Below are 23,152 nucleotides of genomic sequence, written 5' to 3'. Positions count from 1 at the left end.
TTCTATCACTACCTCAAGACTATAACTGTGCTCTGTGTAGATGAACCTACTGAATTCCACTGAACCGCCTGTTAGCTTGCCCAAATATCATCAACCTCAGGTCCTTGGCTCCTCTGATCCACCTGCCAGTGTTTAGAACTGTGGTCTTCCTTTCATCCTTGGCCCAGCCAGTTAGATACACCACAGTCCCAATGAGTGAACTGAGCTCAAGATATGTCTGTGCCAAGTTAAGACTCACAGAGCAATTCAAGATACCCTCAGCAATGATTGAAAAACATGCAGAAGTATACAACACGACAGATTTCTAAAACTCAAATGACCTCTTGTTCATCTCCTATTGTAAATGTGATTCTTCTTTTTTTCCTCTCTGAAATTTGAAATTGTTTTGGTTCTGCCCATCATTGACCACCAACGGTGCCATGAAACCTACCTTCCTGTGCTCAGAAGGAAGGCTAATGAGAGATGCTGTAAGTGACAAAGCAAAGCAGCACTTGGCTTACACTGAACTCCATACCTGAGCGCATAGCCTCTTTCTGCATGCTGCCATAGTCATGCCAGTCCTTTCTTCTCAAACCATCTGTCCATGCATAGAACTGCCCATCTCCCAGGCCCAGTGGGAATGTCTGTGGAAAAGGAAAGTATTCAGAGCATAAAAAGGAGGTAGTTCCTTCTGTATGGCTGGTAAATACAGCCAGATGCATCATAGGCAATCAAAAATACTCCAATAACTGATTCTCCCCATCTACTGAAAAGAAAAGCATTGCTAGTGACCTGATGGACACACATTTTAAAACCTTTTTTCTGTTTTTAAAATAAGAGCCTGTGTCACACACAACACCTACATTTCCAATTTTATTTTATCCAAAGCCTTTCATAATTTAGTGTACCACTTCACCTAAGCATAAATGCTTAGCCATTTTTACTTGCCCAAAGTGTAGATGGCAGTAGGGCTATTGATTTTGTATTAAAACAAAATACTTTTTTGTGTGATTTGTACAATTTCCACTCATTTTGATCAAGTACATCTTAATGGCCTGGTGACAGTATTAGCAAGCATCTGTTGAATGCTCACTGTGTACCAGGTACTAAGACACTCTATGTATAGAAGATCCTTCAGTCTTTACAAGAGTCTTTGACTTTTACAAGAGTCTAAGACTTCATTCTTTACAAGAGTCTTTTGACTCCATGTATCTGCCACTTAAAAGTATTAATAGAATAACTTGAATGAACTACAGTGGCCAAGCCACGACTTGGGCCAGTTCTATTAAGACCAAAATTGGGGTGCTAAGGACTATGGCAATGGCACCCCACTCCAGTACTTTTGCCTGGAAAATCCCATGGACAGAGGAGCCTGGTAGGCTGCAGTCCATGGGGTTGCTAAAAGTCAGACACGACTGAGCGACTTCACTTTCACTTTTCACTTTCCTGCATTGGAGAAGGAAATGGCAACCCACTCCAGTGTTCTTGCCTGGAGAATCCCAGGGATAGGGGAGCCTGGTGGGCTGTCGTCTATGGGGTCGCACAGAGTCAGACATGACTGAAGTGACTTAGCAGCAGCAGCAGCAGCAGCAAGGACTATGAAATACTGCCTCCCATCAAGAATTCTGTTAAAATATGGTGTGTGGTTATGCTTACAGTTGAAATGATCACCAAATCAACAGTGTAGTCACAACATGCTCTATGCTTTGGTGAAACTCAGTGTGTTCTAATGTCACCTTAACTATTATTTTTGTGTACCTGGCTGAAGCTGCTTCTTTCTTTATGGTGCTTATTTTGGTAATAAATAAAATGTTTGGGATGAAGCTTATCCTCACAATCTCAAAAGTCAAGATAATATAAAATAAATGATTTCATATTCACACATCATTTTCATTTAGTTCATTTTTGGAAATAATACATCAACAGAAAAAATAAAAGAACACTTTTGAAAGTTTCAATTTAGGTAAAACAAAAGATGAATAGTTTCAGTGAGGGAAGTTTACCCTAAGAGCCTTTGCAAATAAAAGGTCTTACTTCTTTGTCTGAAACAGGACAACTATTGTACTTATGAAAAAGTATCCACCTTCAGTCCATCTTTATGGTTTATAAAGCTTCCACTAGTTTGAAAAGAATAAAAATGGATCTTAATATTTTTTAAAAAATGGTAGTTAAATCAGAGGACAGACTTTCCAGATCAGGTGACTATTATCTAAATATATTTTTAAAAATGTTCATTATAGTGGTAAGTTCAGGAAAACAACAACAGAGGAATTAACACACAAGGATGATGGTGAGTTTAAAAAATTTATTAAGAATAAATTTTGAAAGGAGGATGACAAGAAAGAAAAGATGGAAAAATAAACAGGAATATAATAAAAATAAAAGAAATTGGAATAAAACAATTTTGAGGTTTAATACCAATACAAAAAAAAGCTTCATGCATTTTTTTCTGATTGATATTTATTTTATAATTGGAATACAGCTCTAGGCAAGAGAAGATTTGGATCAAGATTATTCTCAAAATAATAAAAATGTGCTTCCAGCAAGAGCTCCTGTGATCCAAACCACTGGTTCATGAAGTCCTCTAGGCTGGGGTCTGATCAAGAAGGACTTTCATTACATCCTCCAATGACTAAATAAAGATGACACAGCAGCAGACTCATTGATGTGAAGATATAGTGCTGTCTGGGCGATACCTTCTGTGAGGCAGAGATGGTGCCCAAGGCCATCCTGTTGGGGAGGATGGTTCTTCTCATTATAGACACTGAGGTTTTCAGGCATCTTTCAAGGATTCCTGGCCTGAAATGTGGGCCTCTGTGTGAGCTATGATGTCCTGAAGGCCACTGTCGTAGTTCAGTGCCTAAGCTGTGTCCGACTCTTTGCAGGACCCCAGGCTTCCCTGTTCTTCACTATCTCTCAGACTTTGCTCAAACTCATGTCCATTGAGTTGATGAGGCCATCCAACCATCTCATCCTCTGTCACAGACCAATGGGAGGAACAAAGATGGCAGCTGAGCAGTGGTTCCAGTGGGAAACAGAGCATGTCTTCCCAGCATTTTGGAAAGCAAGGGGGTCAGTTTTAGGACTTTGACCTAGTTGTGCACAACAAGTATGTTGCTCTGGGCACACAACAGTGTCATGTGACAGGAGGTGGACTAGGGGCTAGAGATACCCGACAATGGCCTCACCTTCTCCCCTTGCTCAACAATGCACCCAATTCCAGGTATGATGCATCTCCACAGACCCACTAAGCAGCAGGACAATGGGTCCCAGTGGACACTGAGTGGTTCCCCCTCAGGCAGGGGTGTCAGGTAATGCCCCCATCCCTATAGGATGTCCTAGGTCAAATCTCAGAGCTGTACCTGTCCCCGGTGTCATGGGGCTTGGTGTTCTCAGCCCACAGCACCCTGATCCCCAGTGAGCATTGGGGGTGGCTGTATCCCTTCACTCTGTACCTTTACAGTGCCAGGTGCCTCTGCAGGGGTCCCTGGTCTGGCATACGGCACAACAGGCTCCATTGCTCAAATGTCTTAAAACCTAGCTTGTACCTCAGTCTCCCCAGCCATGTTGTTTCACTTGTTAGTAATTTAACCCATGGCTTTAGTATTCCATTTGTTTCTTTCTACAAATCCTGCTACTTGTAGATTACAGGAAAGATGGAACCTCCATCTGACACTGAGCTATTTTGCCCTATCTTGTGCATCATGACTTTTGAACATGTCTCCTTGTCCACCATCATCTGACATCATCTGGCTTTTTACCCAGCCACATGGGGCTGTTTAAAGCACCTGAGGCAGGGCATATAATACCTATTACGCACAGTTCTTGAATGGTTTCTCCTATTTCCTTAGGCCTCCAGGGAATTCATTTTTGTTTGACAATTACCATTCTGAAAGGAGTACATGAAGGTTTATTTCATATGCAGAATACATCATGTGAAATGCAAGGCTGGATGAAGCACAAGCTGGAATCAAGATAGCTGGGGAGAAATATCAATAACCTCAAATATGCAGATGATACAACCCTTATGGCAGAAAGTGAAGAAGAACTAAAGAGCCTCTTGTTGAAAGTGAAAGAGGAGAGTGAAAATGTTGACTTAAAACTCAACATTCAGAAAACTAAGATTTTGGCATCCAGTCCCATCACATCATGTCAAACAGATGGGAAATTATGTAAAACTTTTTTGGGGGGCTCTAAAATCACTGCAGATGGTGACTGCAGCCATGAAATTAAAAGATGCTTGCTTCTCAGAAGAAAAGCTATGACAAACATAGCATATTAAAAAGCAGAGACATCACTTTACCAACAAAGGTCTGTTTAATCAAAGCTATGGTTTTTCCAGTAGTCATGTATGGATGTGAGACTTGGATTATAAAGAAAGCTGATGGCTGAAGAATTGATGCTTTTCAACTGTAGTGTTGGAGAACACTCTTGAGAGTCTCTTGGGCTGCAAGGAGATCCAACCAGTCCATCCTAAAGGAGATGAGTCCTGGACGTTCATTGAAAGGACTGATGCTAAAGCGAAAACTCCAATATTTTGGCCACCTGATTGAATGAGCTGACTCATTTGAAAAGACCCTGATACTGGGAAAAATTGAAGGCAGGGGGAGAAGGGAGTGGCAGAGGATGAGATGGTTGGGTGGAATCACTGACTCAATGGACACAAGTCTGAGCAAACATGGGGAAATAGTGAAGGACAGGGAAGCCTGGCATGCTGCAGTGTCCAGAGTCAGACATGACTTAGTGACTGACCAACAAATCCATATGACTAGGAAGAAACACAATGATCACATTAGGAAAATCAGCCATGAATCTTGGCAATTTTTTTTTTCTTTTTTTCCTCTCACCTCTTGTAAGGGAAACAGAAGCAAAACAAAAAAAATTAAATGCCCCTAATTAAAAGCTTTTGCCCAGACAAAGAGCCATCAACACAACAAAAAGGCAAACCATGGAATAGGAGATGATATTTGCAAAGTATATGACTGAGAAGGGGTTAATAACCAAAGCATGTAAACAGCTCATGTGACTCCACTTCCAAAAAAAAAAAAAAATCTGATCAAAAAATGGGCAGAAGACCTGAAAAAAAGTTTTTCAAATTTATAAAGGAGAGATACAGATGGCTAACGTGGAAAGGTGCTTAAACCTGTTATTAATAATTATCAAAGAAACGCAAATCAAAATCACAATGAGATATCATCAAACACCTGTTATGCTGGTGATTATCAAAAAGAATAAATCTGTTGTCTAGGAAGTAGAGAAAAGGGAAAGCTCATACAGTGTTGGTGGGATTGTAAATTGGTGCAGCCACTATGGAGAACAGATGGGGGATTTTACAAAATTAAAACCGGAACTACCATATAATTCAACAATCCAGTCCTGGGTATATTTTTGAGGAAAATGAAAATAGAAATTCAAAAAGGTATATGCACTCCCATACTCATAGCAGTATTATTTACAGTAGCCAGGACATGGGAGCATCATAAGCATTTATCAACAGATTAATGGATAAAGAAGATGTGGTACGTATAATATATATAATAGATTATTTTTCAGCCATAAAAAGAATGAAATTTTGCCATTTTCAACAACATGGATGGACTTGGAGGGTATTATGGTTAGTGAAATAAGTCAGAGAAATAAAATAATGTATGATGTTACTTATATGTGAAATCTGGGAAATAAATGAAAAAAACAGAAACAGACTCATAGATACAGAGAAAAAAATGTAGTGGTTGCTACTGGGAAGAGGCGTGGAGGGGCAAGATAGGGGCAGAGGATTAATAAGTGCAGAATAGTAGGTAAAAGCTAAGATACAAGAATGTGGTGTGCAGCACGGTGGATATTGCCAACATTTTATAAAAACTTTAACTTGAGTATAATCTACAAAAATCACTGTGTTGTTCACTTAAAACTAACATAACATTGTACATCAACTCTAGTTAAAACTTAAAAAAATGCAAGACTCACTCAAAAAACATGTGTCACGATGTACAGTAGACCCTTTTAATTAGTTTATCTTTTTGATGGCTAATGATAAAAATAGAGATTAGATGTGTTTACATTCTTTTCACCTACCAGAAAGGTAGGTACGTGTGTGTGCATGCTTGCTCAGCTGTGTCTGACTCTTTTGTGACCCCATAGACTGTAACCCACTGGGCTTCTCTGTCCGTTAGATTTCCCAGGCAAGAATACTGGAGTAGGTTGCCATTTCTTCCTCCAGGGGATCTCCCCAACCCAAGGATCAAACCCGTGTCTCCTGCATTGGCAGGTGGACTCTTTACTGCCGAGCCACCTGGAAAGCACAGAGAGGTAGATGAATAAACCTAAATCAGTCCCAGCCCATTTGAATAGAACCATCTTAGTTCTGAAAGCTTGCAAGTCTAAGTGTTAGTTGCTCAGTCAAGTGATGTTCAACTCTTTTTGCCACCCACCAGGCTCCTCTGTCCATGAAATTCTCCAGGCAAGGATACTAGAATGGGTAGACATTCCCTTCTCCAGGGGATCTTTCTGACCCAAGGATCAAACCCGGGTCTCTGCCATTGCAGGCAGATTCTTTACCATCTGAGCCAAATCTTGACCGTCAATAAATGACTTTACTGAATTCTGGCCTTTCCTTCCATGAGAGGCATAGCCAAGGCTAGGTTCATTTGCTCCTCTCCTGATATGGCAACCCACTCCACTGTCGTTGCCTGGAAGATCTCAGGGAACGGAGGAGCCTGGTGGGCTATGTTCCATGGGGCCACAGAGAGCCAGACACGGCTGAGGAACTAAGTGCACACACACACACACACACACACACACGCGCGCGCGCGCGCGCACGCACACACGACATATGGAAGAACTCTGGATCTGGGGTCAGAAGACATAAATTAAGGTTTCAAACCATATGAAAAAAAACGTACATTTTCTCTAGGCCCCTCAGCTAATTCATATCAGAAATTAGAGTAATAAAAATAATACCCGACTTATCCACTTGACAAGAACTTTCGAGTAGTAAAAGTTATATATATATATATATATATATATATATATATATATATATATATATAAAGTGATATATATATATAAATGTGAGTTGTTTTCACAGTCTTTCCTATTTTTATAGATGTTTGAGTTATTCCCACTGCCCTTGAAAAGTTACAACATAGTTGAAGACACAAAACTTATATACAGTAAGCAAATGATGAAGTATGTGGTCCAAAGTATACTACAGTAAGTGTTAATAGAATATGGTGATGGGTGTGAATTCTTACATTGGATGTCATTAAGATTCTTTTTTTTTAATTTAATTTTATTTTTAAACTTTACAATATTGTATTGGTTTTGCCAAATATCGAAATGAATCCACCACAGGTATACATGTGTTCCCCATCCTGAACCCTCCTCCCTCCTCCCTCCCCATACCATCCCTCTGGGTCATCCCAGTGCACCAGCACCAAGCATCCAGTATTGTGCATCGAACCTGGACTGGCAACTTGTTCCATATATGATATTATACGTATTTCAATGCCATTCTCCCAAATCATCCCACCCTCTCCCTCTCCCACAGAGTCCATAAGACTGTTCTATACATCAGTGTATCTTTTGCTGTCTCATACACAGGGTTATTGTTACCAACTTTCTAAATTCCATATATATGTGTTAGTATACTGTATTGGTGTTTTTCTTTCTGGCTTACTTCACTCTGTATAATAGGCTCCAGTTTCATCCACCTCATTAGAACTGATTCAAATGTATTTTTTTAATGGCTGAGTAATACTCCATTGTGTATATGTACCACAGCTTTCTTATCCATTCATCTGTTGATGGACATCTAGGTTGCTTCCATGTCCTGGCTATTATAAACAGTGCTGTGATGAACATTGGGGTACACGTGTCTCTTTCAATTCTGGTTGCCTCAGTATGTATGCCCAGCAGTGGAATTGCTGGATCATAAGGCAGTTCTATTTCCAGTTTTTTAAGGAATCTTCATACTGTTCTCCATAGTGGCTGTACTAGTTTGCATTCTCACCAACAGTGTAAGAGGGTTCCCTTTTCTCCACACCCTCTCCAGCATTTATTGCTTGTAGACTTTTAGATCGTAGCCATTCTGACTGGCGTGAAATGGTACCTCATAGTGGTTTTGATTTGCATTTCTCTGATAATGAGTGATGTTGAGCATATTTTCATGTGTTTGTTAGCCATCTGTATGTCTTCTTTGGAGAAATGTCTATTTAGCTCTTTGGCCCATTTTTTGATTGGGTCATTTATTTTTCTGGAATTGAGCTGTAGGAGTTGCTTGTATATTTTTGAGATTAGTTGTTTGTCAGTTGCTTAATTTGCTATTATTTTCTCCCATTCTGAAGGCTGTCTTTTCACCTTGCTTATAGTTTCCTCTGTTGTGCAGAAGGTTTTAAGTTTAATTAGGTCCCATTTGTTTATTTTTGCTTTTATTTCCAATATTCTGGGAGGTGGGTCATAGAGGATCCTGCTGTGATGTATGTCAGAGAGTGTTTTGCCTATGTTCTCCTCTAGGAGTTTTATAGTTTCTGGTCTTACGTTGAGATCTTTAATTCATTTTGAGTTTAATTTTGTGTATGGTGTTTGAAAGTGCTCTAGTTTCATTCTTTTACAAGTGGTTGACCAGTTTTCCCAGCACCACTTGTTAAAGAGATTGTCTTTAATCCATTGTATATTCTTGCCTCCTTTGTCAAAGATAAGGTGTCCATATGTGTGTGGATTTATCTCTGGGCTTTCTATTTTGTTCTGTTTATCTATATTTCTGTCTTTGTGCCAGTACCATACTGTCTTGATAACTGTGGCTTTGTAGTAGAGCCTGAAGTCAGGTAGGTTGATTCCTCTAGTTCCATTCTTCTTTCTCAAGATAGCTTTTGCTAATAGAGGTTTTTTGTATTTCCATACAAATTGTGAAATTATTTGTTCTAGCTCTGTGAAGAATACTGTTGTAGCTTGATAGGGATTGCATTGAATCTATAGATTGCTTTGGGTAGTACACTCATTTTCACTATATTGATTCTTCCAATCCATGAACATGGTATATTTCTCCATCTATTAGTGTCCTCTTTGATTTCTTTCACCAGTGTTTTATAGTTTTCTATATATAGGTCTTTAGTTTCTTTAGGTAGATATATTCCTAAGTGTTTTATTCTTTCCGTTGCAATAGTGAATGGAATTGTTTCCTTAATTTCTCTTTCTGTTTTCTCCTTATTAGTATATAGGAATGCAAGGGATTTCTGTGTGTTGATTTTATATCCTGCAACTTTACTATAACCATTGATTAGTTCTAGTGATTTTCTGGTGGAGTCTTTAGGGTTTTCTATGTAGAGGATCATGTCATCTGCAAACAGTCAGAGTTTTACTTCTTCTTTTCCAATTTGGATTCCTTTTATTTTTTTTCTGCTCTGATTGCTGTGGCCAAAACTTCCAAAACTATGTTGAATAGTAATGGTGAAAGTGGGCATCCTTGCCTTGTTCCTGACTTTAGAGGAAATGCTTTCAGTTTTTCACCATTGAGGATAATGTTTGCTGTGGGTTTGTCATATATAGCTTTTATTATGTTGAGGTATGTTCCTTCTATTCCTGCTTTCTGGAGAGTTTTTATCATAAATGGATGTTGAATTTTGTCAAAGGCTTTCTCTGCATCTATTGAGATAATCATATGGGTTTTATTTTTCAATTTGTTAATGTGGTGTATTACATTGATTGATTTGCAGATATTGAAGAATCCTTGCATCCCTGGGATAAAGCCCACTTGGTCATGGTGTATGATCTTTTTAATGTGTTGTTGGAGTATGATCGCTAAAATTTTGTTAAGGATTTTTGCATCTATGTTCATCAGTGATATTGGGCTGTAGTTTTCTTTTTTGTGTGGCATCTTTGTCAGGTTTTGGTATTAGGGTGATGGTGGCCTCATAGAATGAGTTTGGAAGTTTACCTTCCTGTGCAATTTTCTGGAAGAGTTTGAGTAGGATAGGTATTAGCTCTTCTCTAAATTTTTGGTAGAATTCAGCTGTGAAGCCGTCTGGACCTGGGCTTTTGTTTGCTGGAAGATTTTTGACTACAGTTTCAATTTCCGTGCTTGTCATGGGTCTGTTAAGCTTTTCTATTTCTTCCTGGTCCAGTTTTGGAAAGTTGTACTTTTCTAAGAATTTGTCCATTTCTTCCACGTTGTCCATTTTATTGGCATATAATTGTTGATAGTAGTCTCTTATGATCCTTTGTATTTCTGTGTTGTCTGTTGTGATCTCTCCATTTTCATTTCTAATTTTATTGATTTGATGTTTTCTCCCTTTGTTTCTTGATGAGTCTGACTAATGTTTTGTCAATTTTATTTATCCTTTCAAAGAACCAGTTTTTGGCTTTGTTGATTTTTGCTATGGTCTCTTTTGTTTCTTTTGCATTTATTTCTGCTCTAATTTTTAAGATTTCTTTCCTTCTACTAACCCTGGGGTTCTTCATTTCTTCCTTTTCTAGTTGCTTTAGGTGTAGAGTTAGGTTATTTATTTGACTTTTTTCTTGTTTCTTGAGGTATGCCTGCCTGTATTGCTATGAACTTTCCCCTTAGGACTGCTTTTACAGTGTCCCACAGGTTTTGGGTTGTTGTGTTTTCATTTTCATTCATTTCTATGCAAATTTTGATTTCTTTTTTGATTTCTTCTGTGATTTGTTGGTTATTCAGCAGCGTGTTGTTCAGCCTCCATATGTTGGAATTTTTAATAGTTTTTCTCCTGTAATTGAGATCTAATCTTACTGCATTGTGGTCAGAAAAGATGCTTGGAATGATTTCAATTTTTTTTTAATTTATCAAGGCTAGATTTATGGCCCAGGATGTGATCTGTATGTGCACTTGAGAAAAAGGTGAAATTCATTGTTTTGGGATGAAATGTCCTATAGATATCAATTAGGTCTAACTGGTCTATTGTGTCATTTAAAGTTTGTGTTTCCTTGTTAATTTTCTGTTTAGTTGATCTATCCATAGGTGTGAGTGGGGTATTAAAATCTCCCACTATTATTGTGTTATTGTTAATTTCTCCTTTCATACTTGTTAGCATTTGTCTTACATATCGTGGTGCGCCCATGTGGGGTGCATATATATTCATAATTGTTATATCTTCTTCTTGGATTGATCCTTTGTTTCTTTTCACAGCCTTTGTTTTAAAGTCTATTTTATCTGATATGTGTATTGCTACTCCTGCTTTCTTTTGGTCCCTATTTGCATGGAAAATCTTTTTCCAGCCCTTCACTTTCAGTCTGTATGCGTCCCCTGTTTTGAGGTGGGTCTCTTGTAGACAGCATATGTAGGGGTCTTGTTTTTGTATCCATTCAGCCAGTCTTTGTCTTTTGGTTGGGGCATTCAACCCATTTACATTTAAGGTAATTATTGATAAGTATGATCCCGTTGCCATTTACTTTATTGTTTTGGGTTCAAATTTATACACCGTTTTTGTGCTTCCTGTCTAGAGAATATCCTTTCGTATTTGTTGGAGAGCTGGTTTGGTGGTGCAGAATTCTCTCAGCTTTTGCTTGTCTGGAAAGCTTTTGATTTCTCCTTCATATTTGAATGAGATCCTTGCTGGGTACAATAATCTGGGCTGTAGGTTATTTTCTTTCATCACTTTAAGTATGTCTTGCCATTCCCTCCTGGCTTGAAGAGTTGCTATTGAAAGATCAGCTGTTATCCTTATGGGAATTCCCTTGTGTGTTATTTGTTGTTTTCCCCTTGCTGCTTTTAATATTTGTTCTTTGTGTTTGATCTTTGTTAATTTGATTAATGTGTGTCTTGGTGTGTTTTGCCTTGGGTTTATCCTGTTTGGGACTCTCTGATTTTCTTGGACTTGGGTGATTATTTCCTTCCCCATTTTAGGGAAGTTTTTAACTATTATCTCCTCAGATATTATCTCATGGTCTTTCTTTTTGTCTTCTTCTTCTGGGACCCCTATGATTTGAATGTTGTAGCATTTAATATTGTCCTGGAGGTCTCTTAGATTGTCCTCATTTCTTTTAATTCATTTTTCTTTTTTCCTCTCTGATTCATTTATTTCTACCATTCTATCTTCTAATTCACTAATCCTATCTTCTGCCTCTGTTATTCTACTATTTGTTGCCTCCAGAGTGGTTTTGATTTCATTTATTGCATTATTCATTATATATTGACTCTTTTTTATTCCTTCTAGGTCCTTGTTAAACATTTCTTGCATCTTCTCAATCCTTGTCTCCAAGCTATTTATCTGTGATTCCATTTTGATTTCAAGATTTTGAATCAATTTCACTATCATTATTCGGAATTTTTTATCAGGTAAATTCCCTATCTCTTCCTCTTTTGTTTGGTTTGGTGGGCATTTATCCTGTTCCTTTATCTGCTGGGTATTCCTCTGTCTCTTCATCTTGTTTAAATTGCTGAGTTTGGGGTGTCCTTTCTGTATTCTGGCAGTTTGTGGAGTTCTCTTTATTGTGGCGTTTCCTCACTGTGTGTGGGTTTGTACAGGTGGCTTGTCAAGGTTTCTTGGTTAGGGAAGCTTGTGTCGGTGTTCTGGTGAGTGGAGCTGGATTTCTTCTCTCTTGAGTGCAATGAAGTGTCCAATAATGAGTTATGAGATGTCTCTGATTTTGGGGTGACTTTGGGCAGCCTGTATCTTGGAGCTCAGGGCTGTGTTCCTGTGTTGCTGGAGAATTTGCTTGGTATATCTTGCCCTGGAACTTGTTGGCCCTTGTGTGGTGCTTGGTTTCAGTGTATGTATGGAAGCATTTGATGAGCTCCTGTCAATTAATGATCCCTGGAGTCAGGAGTTCCCTGGAGTCAGGGTTTGGACTTAAGCCTCCTGCTTCCAGTTATTGGTCTACTTTTTACAGTAGTTTCAACAATTTTCCTTCTATACAACACCATTGATAAAACATCTACATTAAAGATGAAAAGTTTCTCTGCCATGAGGGTCACCCAGAGAGGTTCACAGTGTTACATGGAGAAGAGAAGAGGGAGGAGGGAGTTAGAGGTGACCTGAATGAGATGAGGTGGAATCAATAGAGGAGAGTGGGCTAGCCAATAATCACTTCGTTATGTGCACTCCACAACTGGACCGCTAAGAGATGTTCACGGAGTTATACAGAGAAGAGAAGAAGGAGTAAATTGACAGAGGTGGCCAGGAGGATAAAAGGGGGAAATGAAAAGGAGGGAAGCAGAACCAGCCAGTAATCAGTTCCCTAAGTGTTCTCCACTGTCTGGAACACACAGAAATTCACAGAGTTGGGTAGAGTAGAGAGGGGTTAGGAAGGAGACACAGGCGACCCGGTGGAGAAAAAGGAGAGTTCAAAGGGAGAGACAGCAGTCAAGCCAGTAATCTCGCTCCCTAGCGAAAAATGGGTACTGAAGATTGGGTTCTTAATGGTACAAAATTGGTAACAAATACATAAAGGCAAAAATTAAAAATCTAGAGTAGAGTTTGGAATTTCAAAAATACAATGTTAAAGAAAAGAAGAAGGAAAATAAAGAGAGAAAAAAAAAGACAAACAAAAACAAAGTCACAAAAATTATAAAGAAAATATAGGTACAAAATTGATAGCAAATACCAAAAAGCAAAAGTTAAACATCTAGAGTAGAGATTGGAATTTCAAAAATACAATGTTAAAAAAAAAGAAGAAGAAAAAGAAAGAGAAAAAAAACAAAAACAAAGTCGCAAAAATTATAAAGAAAATATAGGTACAAAATTGATAACAAATACCAAAAAGCATAAATTAAAAATCTAGAGTAGAGTTTGGAATTTCAGATATACAGTGTTATATAAAAGAAGAAGAGATAGAGAGAGAGAGAAAAAATTCACAAAAATTATTTAAAAAATATAGGTACAAAATTGATAACAAATACCAAAAAGCTAAAATTAAAAATCTAGAGTAGAGATTGGAATTTCAAAAATACAATGTTAAAGAAAAGAAGAAGAGAAAAAAAAAAACAAGGTCACAAAAATTACAAAAAATATATATATGAAGTTTGCTTAAAAAAAATAGGGTCTTTTTTTTTTTGCAAAGTAATAGTAGGTTATAAAAGTGAAAATTAAAGGAATAATAGAGGACTTAAAATTTTTTTAAAAAATTTAAAAAAAAGAAAAAATGATCGTAAAAATATATATAGGACTTTCTCTGGTTTTGTTGTGATTTTTGTGGGGTCAGTTCATTTTTGGCTAGTTCCTTGGTCTGACATATTTCTCAAGATCTATAGGCCCCTTTCTATGTAGTCAGTACTAACCACAAGGTTTAATCTATTGCCTGTAGCTTCCAAGGTGGTTCCCTCTGTTATAGCTTCTTCTGTTTGCTGGTCTCTTCAGTGTCTGGTTTCTGCCCTGACACAAAGGGGCTGGTGGTGGACACTTTTTTTTTTTTTTTTTAGGCTCACTTGGTCAGTCGTGCTCTGGGGAGGGGGGGATGCTGCAAACAAATAACACTGGCATGTGCTCGCAGTTCCTCAGCCACACTGGGTCTGCCCCCACTCACGACGCGTGTAGCCTCCCTGCCCACACTGCTCAGGCTCTAGGTTGCTCCACCGGGAACCATCCGTGGCCGGCCCTGGGCTGCTTGCACCTCCCCGGTCCAAGCCACTCAGGTTCAGGCACTCGGGTAGTCCTTAGAGGCGCAGACTTGGTTGGGCCTGTGTTTTGTGCCTTTCCCAGGTCCGAGCAGCTCAGGTGATGAGGTGTTTGGTGGGCATGATTGCTGCGACTTATGCTCGGTTATCTAGGTGTACAACCGGCGCACCTTCTCAGGCGGATGTTGACCGTCCAGACCCCCAAGAAGTTTTAAATAGCAAAAAAGCCTGCTTACAGTTTTATAGATAATGTCTCTCTGGGGCTGCGATTGCCCCCATCCGGCTCTGGCTGCCTGTCACCGAAGGGGGATGGTCTGCAGCCGGCTATCTCTGTTCAGTCCTTTGTTCCCTACGAGTGCCTGGCAGTGTCTTAGGTTAGGGCTGGCTTTTCACGTGGTAGATATCCCACAGTCTGGTTTGCTAGCCCAAATTATTTCACTCAGATAGCGCTTGGGGTATTCAGGCCAGTTCCTTACTCTAAGCGATGCAGTCTGCACCGCGCCTCCCTGCCCAGCCCCCGCTTGCTAATGGCAGATGCAGGCGTCTGTGCTGCTTCTCCACTGGGGGAGTTACTGTAGGGCTTGCAATCTGCAGGTTTTAATTGTTTATTTATTTTTCCTCCCTGTTATATTGCCCTCTGTGCTTCCAAGGCTCGGAACAGATTCGGCAGTGAGAACGTTTCCTGGTGTTTGGAAACTTCTCTGTTTTTAAGACTCCCTTCCTGGGATGGAACTCCGTCCCTCCCTCTTTTGTCTCTTTTTTTGTCTTTTATATTTTTTCCTACCTCATTTCAAGGACTTGGGTTGCTTTTCTGGGTGCCTGATGTCCTCTGCCGGCATTCAGAAGTTGTTTTGTGGAATTTACTTGGCGTTTAAATGTTCTTTTGATGAATTTGTGGGGGAGAAAGTGTTCTCCCTGTCCTACTCCTCTGCCATCTTAGCTCCTCCTCATCATTAAGTTTCTTATATATTATTGCTATCAGAGAAATGCTCTAAGCAATCACATATAGAAAAATAATACAATGACAGAAATAGTAATATAATGAGTAACATGGCTGAAAAAAAAGACATAACTGACATTTATTCTTGTAAAAATCTATCCTCATAAAAGTAGGAGGTGAACTCAAGTTCAGAGATGTTAGGGTCACATAATAAAGTCCTCCAGAACTCATAAATAATAAGTGGCAAACTAGAATTTGAACCACACGCATCAGCCTTTAAATCTTACAGATTACTGAAAATACACTAGCGTGGATATTTCTCATGATTCCCTCATTATCCACTTATTCAGTCATTTAAAAATATTAGGATACAAATAAAAGGATGAAATTAAAATACCTCCTCACACCATACAAAAATGAACAGAAATGTAGGTATATATCTAAATGTAAGACCTGAAATCTTAAGAGAACACAGGTAGTATATTCCTTAACATAAATTATATAAATATTTTCCAGATATGTCCTCCAAAACAAAGGAAATAAAGCAAAATTAGACAAACTGAACCTAATTAAACTTAAAAGCTTTTTCACAGCAAAGGAAACCATTGGCAGAATGAAAGACAAACTATGGAATTGGAGAAAACATATGATCAACAGGGTTAATATTCAAACTATATAAATGGCACATGCAATTCAATATATTTTAAAAAATCAAGAAATGGAAAGAGAAGACTTCTTTCCAAAGAAGACATACAGATGACCAACAGGCACATGAAAACATGCTCAATACTGGTAATTTTAGTAGAACTGCAAATCAAAACCATAATGAGATAATCTTATACCTGTCAGAATGGCTATCATCAAAATATATACAAATAACAAATGGCAAAGATGTGGGGGAAAACGAATTGTTGTTCACTGTTTGTACAACGTAAACTGGTGCAGCCATTGTGGAAAAAAATACGGAGGTTTCTCAAAATAAACTAAATCTAGAATGACTATACGATCCAGCAATCCTACTCCTGGGTGTACAACTGGAAATAAAAACAGAAGCACATCATTGGAAAAGATACAAGGAAACAATGTTCATAGCAGCATTGCTTACAGTTGCCAAGATATGGAAACAAACCAAGTGTCCTTCAACAGATAAATGGAAGAAGATGTAGAACATGTATACAGTGGAATACTAGTCAGTCATAAAAAGAATGAAGTTCTGCCATTTGCAGCAATATATATGGACCTAAAGAATATTATGCTTAGTGCAGTAAGTCAGATACAGAACGACAAACACTGTATGATATCCCTTATATGTAGAATTTAAAAAATAATACAAACAAATGTGGGCTTCCCTGGTGGCTCAGATGGTAAAGAATCCACCTGCAGTGAAGAAGACCTGGGTTCAATCCCCAGGTCAAGAAGACCCCCTGGAGAAGGGAATGGCAACCCACTCCAGTATCCTTGCCTAGAGAATCCCAGGTCATAGGAGTCTGGCAGGCTACAGTCCATGAGGTCACAAAGAGTCAGACATGACTGAGCCACTAACACTTTCACAAACAAATGTATATGCAAAACAGAAACAGATCCAGAGACACTGAAAACAAACTCGTGGTTACCAGTAGGGAGAGGGAAGGATAGAAGGGTAAATTAGGAGTACAGAATTAAGAGGTAAAAACTACTGGGTATAAAATAGATAAGGAACATTGATATACTTTACAAACAGGGAATTATACTCATTATTGTCTAATAATTTTTAATTGAGTATAATAAGTAAAAATATTGAATCACAATGCTGTATACCTGAAAATAATATAATATTGTAAACCAACTACATACCAATCAAAAGGTTAGGAAATAAAACTAGAGAGACAGGTAAAGTCAAAGATTTTCATAGACAGAACTTTAGACTCAATGTACTGGGCATTAAAGAGTCATTAATGACTCTCAAACTGAAGAGCAAAATAATATCATGTGAGGCAGAAGTTACTTCTGTTCTAATATCCTCTTCCTTCCTAGGTTTCAACCCAAGTCCAGAGCATGCAAGGAGCCTACAGTAACCTACAGAGAAGGTTCTCCATGTTTGCATACCCACAAAACAGACTGATAAGTTAATGTCAGGATACAAAATAATTTCCTTGGTGGACAGAACTATCTTCTTCTTTCCATTCTGTTTAAATTCTCAGATGTGACACTGTTAACATAATTCCAAGAAGTGAAGAGAATTAAATAAGCCTGAGTGAGTGTTGCCTCCCGGAACCCCCACTCCATCCTCTAGACTGTGTAAACATGGTTTGGGAAGCAAAGCTAGGGCTGCAGATGTATGAAGCGGGGAGGAGGGTACACTGAGGAGGGCCCCTCTTACTTTTATATCTTAAAATTTGCATCACAATATCAAATACTTTGATTTCAAAATGTTAAACAAATTCAAGTACTTATAAAACTGGGTGACATTCAACATTCCTAAACTCAATATGCCAGCAAATATGGAAAACTCAGCAGTGGCCACAGGACTGGAAAAGATCAGTTTCCCATCCAATCCCAAAGAAAGGCAATGCCAAAGAATGCTCAAACTACCTCACAATTGCACTCATTTCACACACTACTAAAGTAATGCTCAAAATTCTCCAAGCCAGGCTTCAGTAATACGTGAACCGTGAACTTGCAGATGTTCAGGCTAGTTTTAGAAAAGGCAGAGGGACCAGAGATCAAATTGCTAACATCCACTGGATCATTGAAAAAAAGAGTTCCAGAAAAACATCAATTTCTGTTTTACTGACTATTCCAAAGCCTTTGACTGTGTGGACCACAGCAAACTCTGGAAAATTCTGAGAGAGATGGGAATACCAGACCATTTGATCTGCCTCCTGAGGAATCTGTATGCAGGTCAGGAAGCAACAGTTACAACTGGACATGGAACAACAGACTGGCTTCAAATAGGAAAAGGAGTATATCAAGGCTGTATATTGTCACCCTGCTTATTTAACTTATAAATAGAGTACATCTGGAAAAGGAAATGGCAACCCACTCCAGTGTTCTTGGCTGGAGAATCCCAGGGATGCGGGAGCCTGGTGGCTGCCATCTATGTGGTCACACAGAATTGGACACGACTGAAGTGACTTAGCAGCAGCAGCAGCAGCAGCAGAGTACATCATGAAAAATGCTGGGCTGGAAGAAGCACAAGCTGGAATCAAGATTGCCGGGAGAAATATCAATAACCTCAGATATGCAGATGACACCACCCTTATGGCAGAAAGTGAAGAAGAACTGAAGAGCCTCTTGATGAAAGTGAAAGAGGAGAGTGTAAAACTCAACATTCAGAAAACTAAGATCATGGCACCCGGTCCCATCACTTCATGGCAAATAGATGGGGAAACAGTGGAAACAGTGACAGAGTTTATTTTTCTGGGCTCCAAAATCACTGCATATGGTGATTGCAGCCATGAAACTAAAAGACACTTACTCCTTGGAAGGAAAGCTATGACCAACCTAGACAGCATATTTAAAAGCAGGGACATTACTTTATCAACAAAGTACAAAGGTCCATGTAGTCAAGGCTATGGTTTATCCAGAGACATGTATGGATGTGAGAGTTGGACTATAAAGAAAGCTGAGGGCTGAAGAATTGATGCTTTTGAATTGTGGTGTTGGAGGAGACTCTTGACAGTCCCTTGGATCACAAGGATATCCAACCAGTCCATCTTAAAGGAGATCAGTCCTGGGTGTTCATTGGAAGGACTGATGTTGAAACTGAAACTCCAATACTTTGGCCACCTGATGTGAAGAGCTGACTCATTGGAAAAGACCCTGATGCTGGGAAAGACCGAGGGCAGGAGGAGAAGGGGATGACATAAGATGAGATGGTTGGATTGCATCACCAACTCAATGGACATGGGTTTGGGTAAACTCCAGGAGTTGGTGATGGACAGGGAGGCGTGGCATGTTGTGGTTCATGGGGTCACAGTTGGATGTGACTGAGCGACTGGACTGAACTGAACTGAACCCAGTGTCCAGGTGTACACCATACTGTTAATCAAGACCTCACTCAGCCTCACTCACAAACTGACAGCAGTGTCTTTTATTTGGTTTAAATCTGACTGAGATTACCAGCACCCTGAACAGATACATGTATCCTGTGTATCCACATTGGTACCTCAATACCTGGGAGCACAGAATGATTTTTTCACGCATTATTTTAATGAAACTACCTCTGCAAGGTGGCTGTGTAGGTAACTAAACAGTGTTTTGGATTTTATGTTGAGCACTAAAAAGACAAAACAACATGCTCAGGATCCAAGATAGTTTTTTTTTTCCTGATGACCCGCAGTTACACTGACCACACACCTTGCAGGATGATGTTTTGTAATATTGAAATAATTAATTTTATTACGCATATTTCTGGGTGGAATCTGTTTGCAAAAAAAAGAATGCTATCATACTCATGCTTTAATCATACCAACATCTTATTTAGATGCCTATATTTGTGTAATATAGAGTGAATTTATTAGTCTCTCAGTTGTGTCTGACTCTTTGTGACCCCATGGACTATAGCACCCAGGCCCCTCTGTCCATGGAATTCTTCAGGCAAGAACACTGGAGTGTGTTGTCATTCTCTTCTCCAGGGGATCTTCCCGACCAGGGATCAAAGCCAGGTCTCCTGCACTGCATGGGGATTCTTTACTGTCTGAGCCACCAGGGAAGCCCTCATGTAATATAAGAAACACACAATCTAAGACTTCTACTAACAGCTCTTGCTTCTGGTTCTGATCTCTCTGAAACTATGATTTTTAATCTTAAGGCAACCATTTTAGAAGTTTTATATGAAGATCACAATAATTTACTGTGCTACACATGGTGTCCACATGACTCTGATCCAAGTCCTTTTTGTAATACCTCATTGTTTTGTTTTTAATTTAATTTTTAATTGGAGTAAAATTGCTTTACAATGTTGTGTTTGTTTTTGCCATACAACAATGCAAATCAGTCATATATATATATATATATATATATATATATGACTTCTCTGTGTCATCACAGAGCATCAGGCTGGGTCCTTGGGCTATTTATTTCACACATGGACATATATATATAAAGTCAATGCTGCTTTCTCAATTCATCCCACCCTCCTTCCCCTACTGTGTCCACAAGGCTGTCCTCCACATCTGTGTCTCCATTCCTTCCCTGCAAATAGGTTCATCTGTATAATTTTTCTAGATTCCATATATATGTGCCAATTTCACAATTTGTATGGAAACACAAAAGACACAAAATAGCCAAAGCAATCTTGAGAAAGAAAAACAAAGCTAGAGGAACCAACTTTCCTGACTTCAGACTATACTAGAAAGCTACAGTCATCAAGACAGTAAGGAACGGACACAGAAATAGAAATAAAGACCAATGGAACAAGACAGAAACCCTGGAGATAACCAAGCACATATGGGTACCTAATCTTTGACAAAGGAGGCAAGAACATACAATGGAGAAAAGACAGCCTCTTCAATTAATGGTACTGGGAAAACTGGATGTAAAAACATGTTTAACAAAAAGGGGGAGCCTGAAACTATTTCTTAATGAATCTTTTATTCTTTGATTATTGGAAAGATTTAAACGTTTGTTTACACAAAGATCATATGACTCTCATTGTATGAATTATTGGGATATTAGTGAAGAATTTTTGAAGATACCTCCCTGTTTAGATCAAATGCATGTCCAGGTAGCAGAAATAGAAAAAAAAAAAAAAAAAAAAAGGCTGTTTAATTCCTTTTCTATATTCTTAACTTCTATATTTCATTAATATTATAGCAAGAATTAATTGTCAGTAAACAAAACTTTGGTTAGTAAGTAACCAGAGAGATTAGTAGTAAACTGTTCACCTTGGAGTAAAGGACAACATCATGAAGAGAGAATTTTTAGTTAAAGACGGCTTCCCTGATGCCTCAGACAGTAAAGAATCTGCCTGCAATGTAGGAGACTAGGGTTCTATCCTTGGGTTGGGACGATGCCCTGGAATAGGAAATTGCAACTCACTCCAGTGTTCTTGTGTGGAGAATCCCAGGGACAGAGGAGCCTGGAGGGGTACAGTCCACAGGGTCACAAACAGTCAGACAGGACTGAGCACCTAACACCTTAGTTAAAGAAAATTGACTGAAGTGCCTAATAAAAGCTGCCCTGATATTAAATAGGGTAAGGAGCTCAGCAGTCATCATAATCCAGCTGACAGGCCCTATCTCCGTTTAATCATATGATGCAGGAGAGTTGTGTTACTGACCCTCAAAATTACTCTAATATTTACTTTTTGCATCACGACAGAAACATGCCAAGTCAGCAGGAAAGCCCTCCACATCCTGATTTCTATGCAGCAGTATATCTCAGTGAAATATTCAACAGATCAGCATTTTACAAAAATGACAAATTTTCTGAGATTTACTCCCATCTCAAAGTATTCTCTTTGTGATTCCTAAGGGGGAAGATAAAAACAATAAAGAAAACAGTACAGAAGTAGATGGCATTTCTGAGAAAATTGAAAAGCAAAGAAAGATCATATTGAAAAAACAAAATCTTATTAACCTTCAAGAATCACCTGATCCCCAGATGATGGAGAATCTATACACTTGAAGTTTTCTGGGTGTATTAAGCCAGAGTCATGACCCCTGAATTTTTCTTCAGAAGGTCACCATAGAGTGCCTCTGGAATTCCACCCTATCAACTCGTCAAGGGAAAACAAAAACAGAAACACAGGGCATCCTCAGCTGTTCTCCAGAATCAACAGTATTTTAAAATGTGACTCTATTTTTGTACTAATCTGAACTCACCGTGCTATGTCTAAAAGAAAAAATATGACACAGAAGCATGAAATGAAGATGAGAGAGGAAGAGCAAACGTCTTTTGCCATGGTGTGACACTGACAAAAAAAAAAAAAAAAAATCAAATAGAGTGTCAGGACTTGTTTCCAAGTTGTAAGTGACCCAGACACTTTTATATATCCACTAATGGAGTAAATGGTCACCCAGTCATGTCCCAACTCATTTTAACCCCATGGACTACAGTGCACCAGGCTCCTCTCTGTCCATGGGATTCTCCAGGCAAGAATACTGGAGTGGGTAGCCATTCCCTTCTCCTGGGGATCTTCCCGACCCAGGGATCTAATCTTGCAGGCAGATTCTTTACCATCTGAGCCACCAGGGAAGCTCTGCAAAATATATAGGAAACCAGTAAACTAAATTATATTACCTTCAATGAAATCTTTCACACTTTACTAATTTATATATTGTGGGAAAAGATTGGGCAGAGATGAGTTTGGGACACACTGAATTTAAGGTACCTAAAACCTAGAAGAAGTATCCCTAGTAGGTAAGTGGATTCACCGGTTGAACGAAAAATATTTTCCACTGGAAAATTGCACTTTAAAAAGTTATTTACACAATATATTTTATCTGACTACACAGACTTGTTCTTATGTGGATGAAACAAAAATCCTTTCAGGCGTGTTAATGCCTCTGAATATCTAAACTAGGCAGCTTTAAAAAGTATTGATTATTGAGCATAAATATAATTTGTCTACAGTGTTCAAGGAGAGGAGGGTAATCTCCACTTTAAACACCAAGCAATAACATGTAAAGACATGACAAGTGAAAGAGAAAGCACTTAAAATTTAAATCTTAAAAGGG

General features: G+C 38.8%; 1 protein-coding gene across 1 annotated transcript in view; it reads right to left on the bottom strand.

Moving 5' to 3' along the window:
• GALNTL6 (polypeptide N-acetylgalactosaminyltransferase like 6) overlaps positions 1-23,152 on the bottom strand; it is a 1,502,749-nt gene that overhangs the window by 1,001,629 nt on the left and 477,968 nt on the right. The window contains exon 2 of the mRNA XM_019965771.2: positions 515-623. Coding sequence (XP_019821330.1) covers positions 515-623 — 109 coding nt within the window. The remainder of the gene's footprint in view (positions 1-514; positions 624-23,152) is intronic.

Source organism: Bos indicus, chromosome 8, assembly GCF_029378745.1.
Source record: "Bos indicus isolate NIAB-ARS_2022 breed Sahiwal x Tharparkar chromosome 8, NIAB-ARS_B.indTharparkar_mat_pri_1.0, whole genome shotgun sequence".
Lineage (NCBI taxonomy): Eukaryota > Metazoa > Chordata > Mammalia > Artiodactyla > Bovidae > Bos > Bos indicus.
Note: the sequence above shows the minus strand (reverse complement) of the source record. Positions and strands in the feature narration are given on the sequence as shown.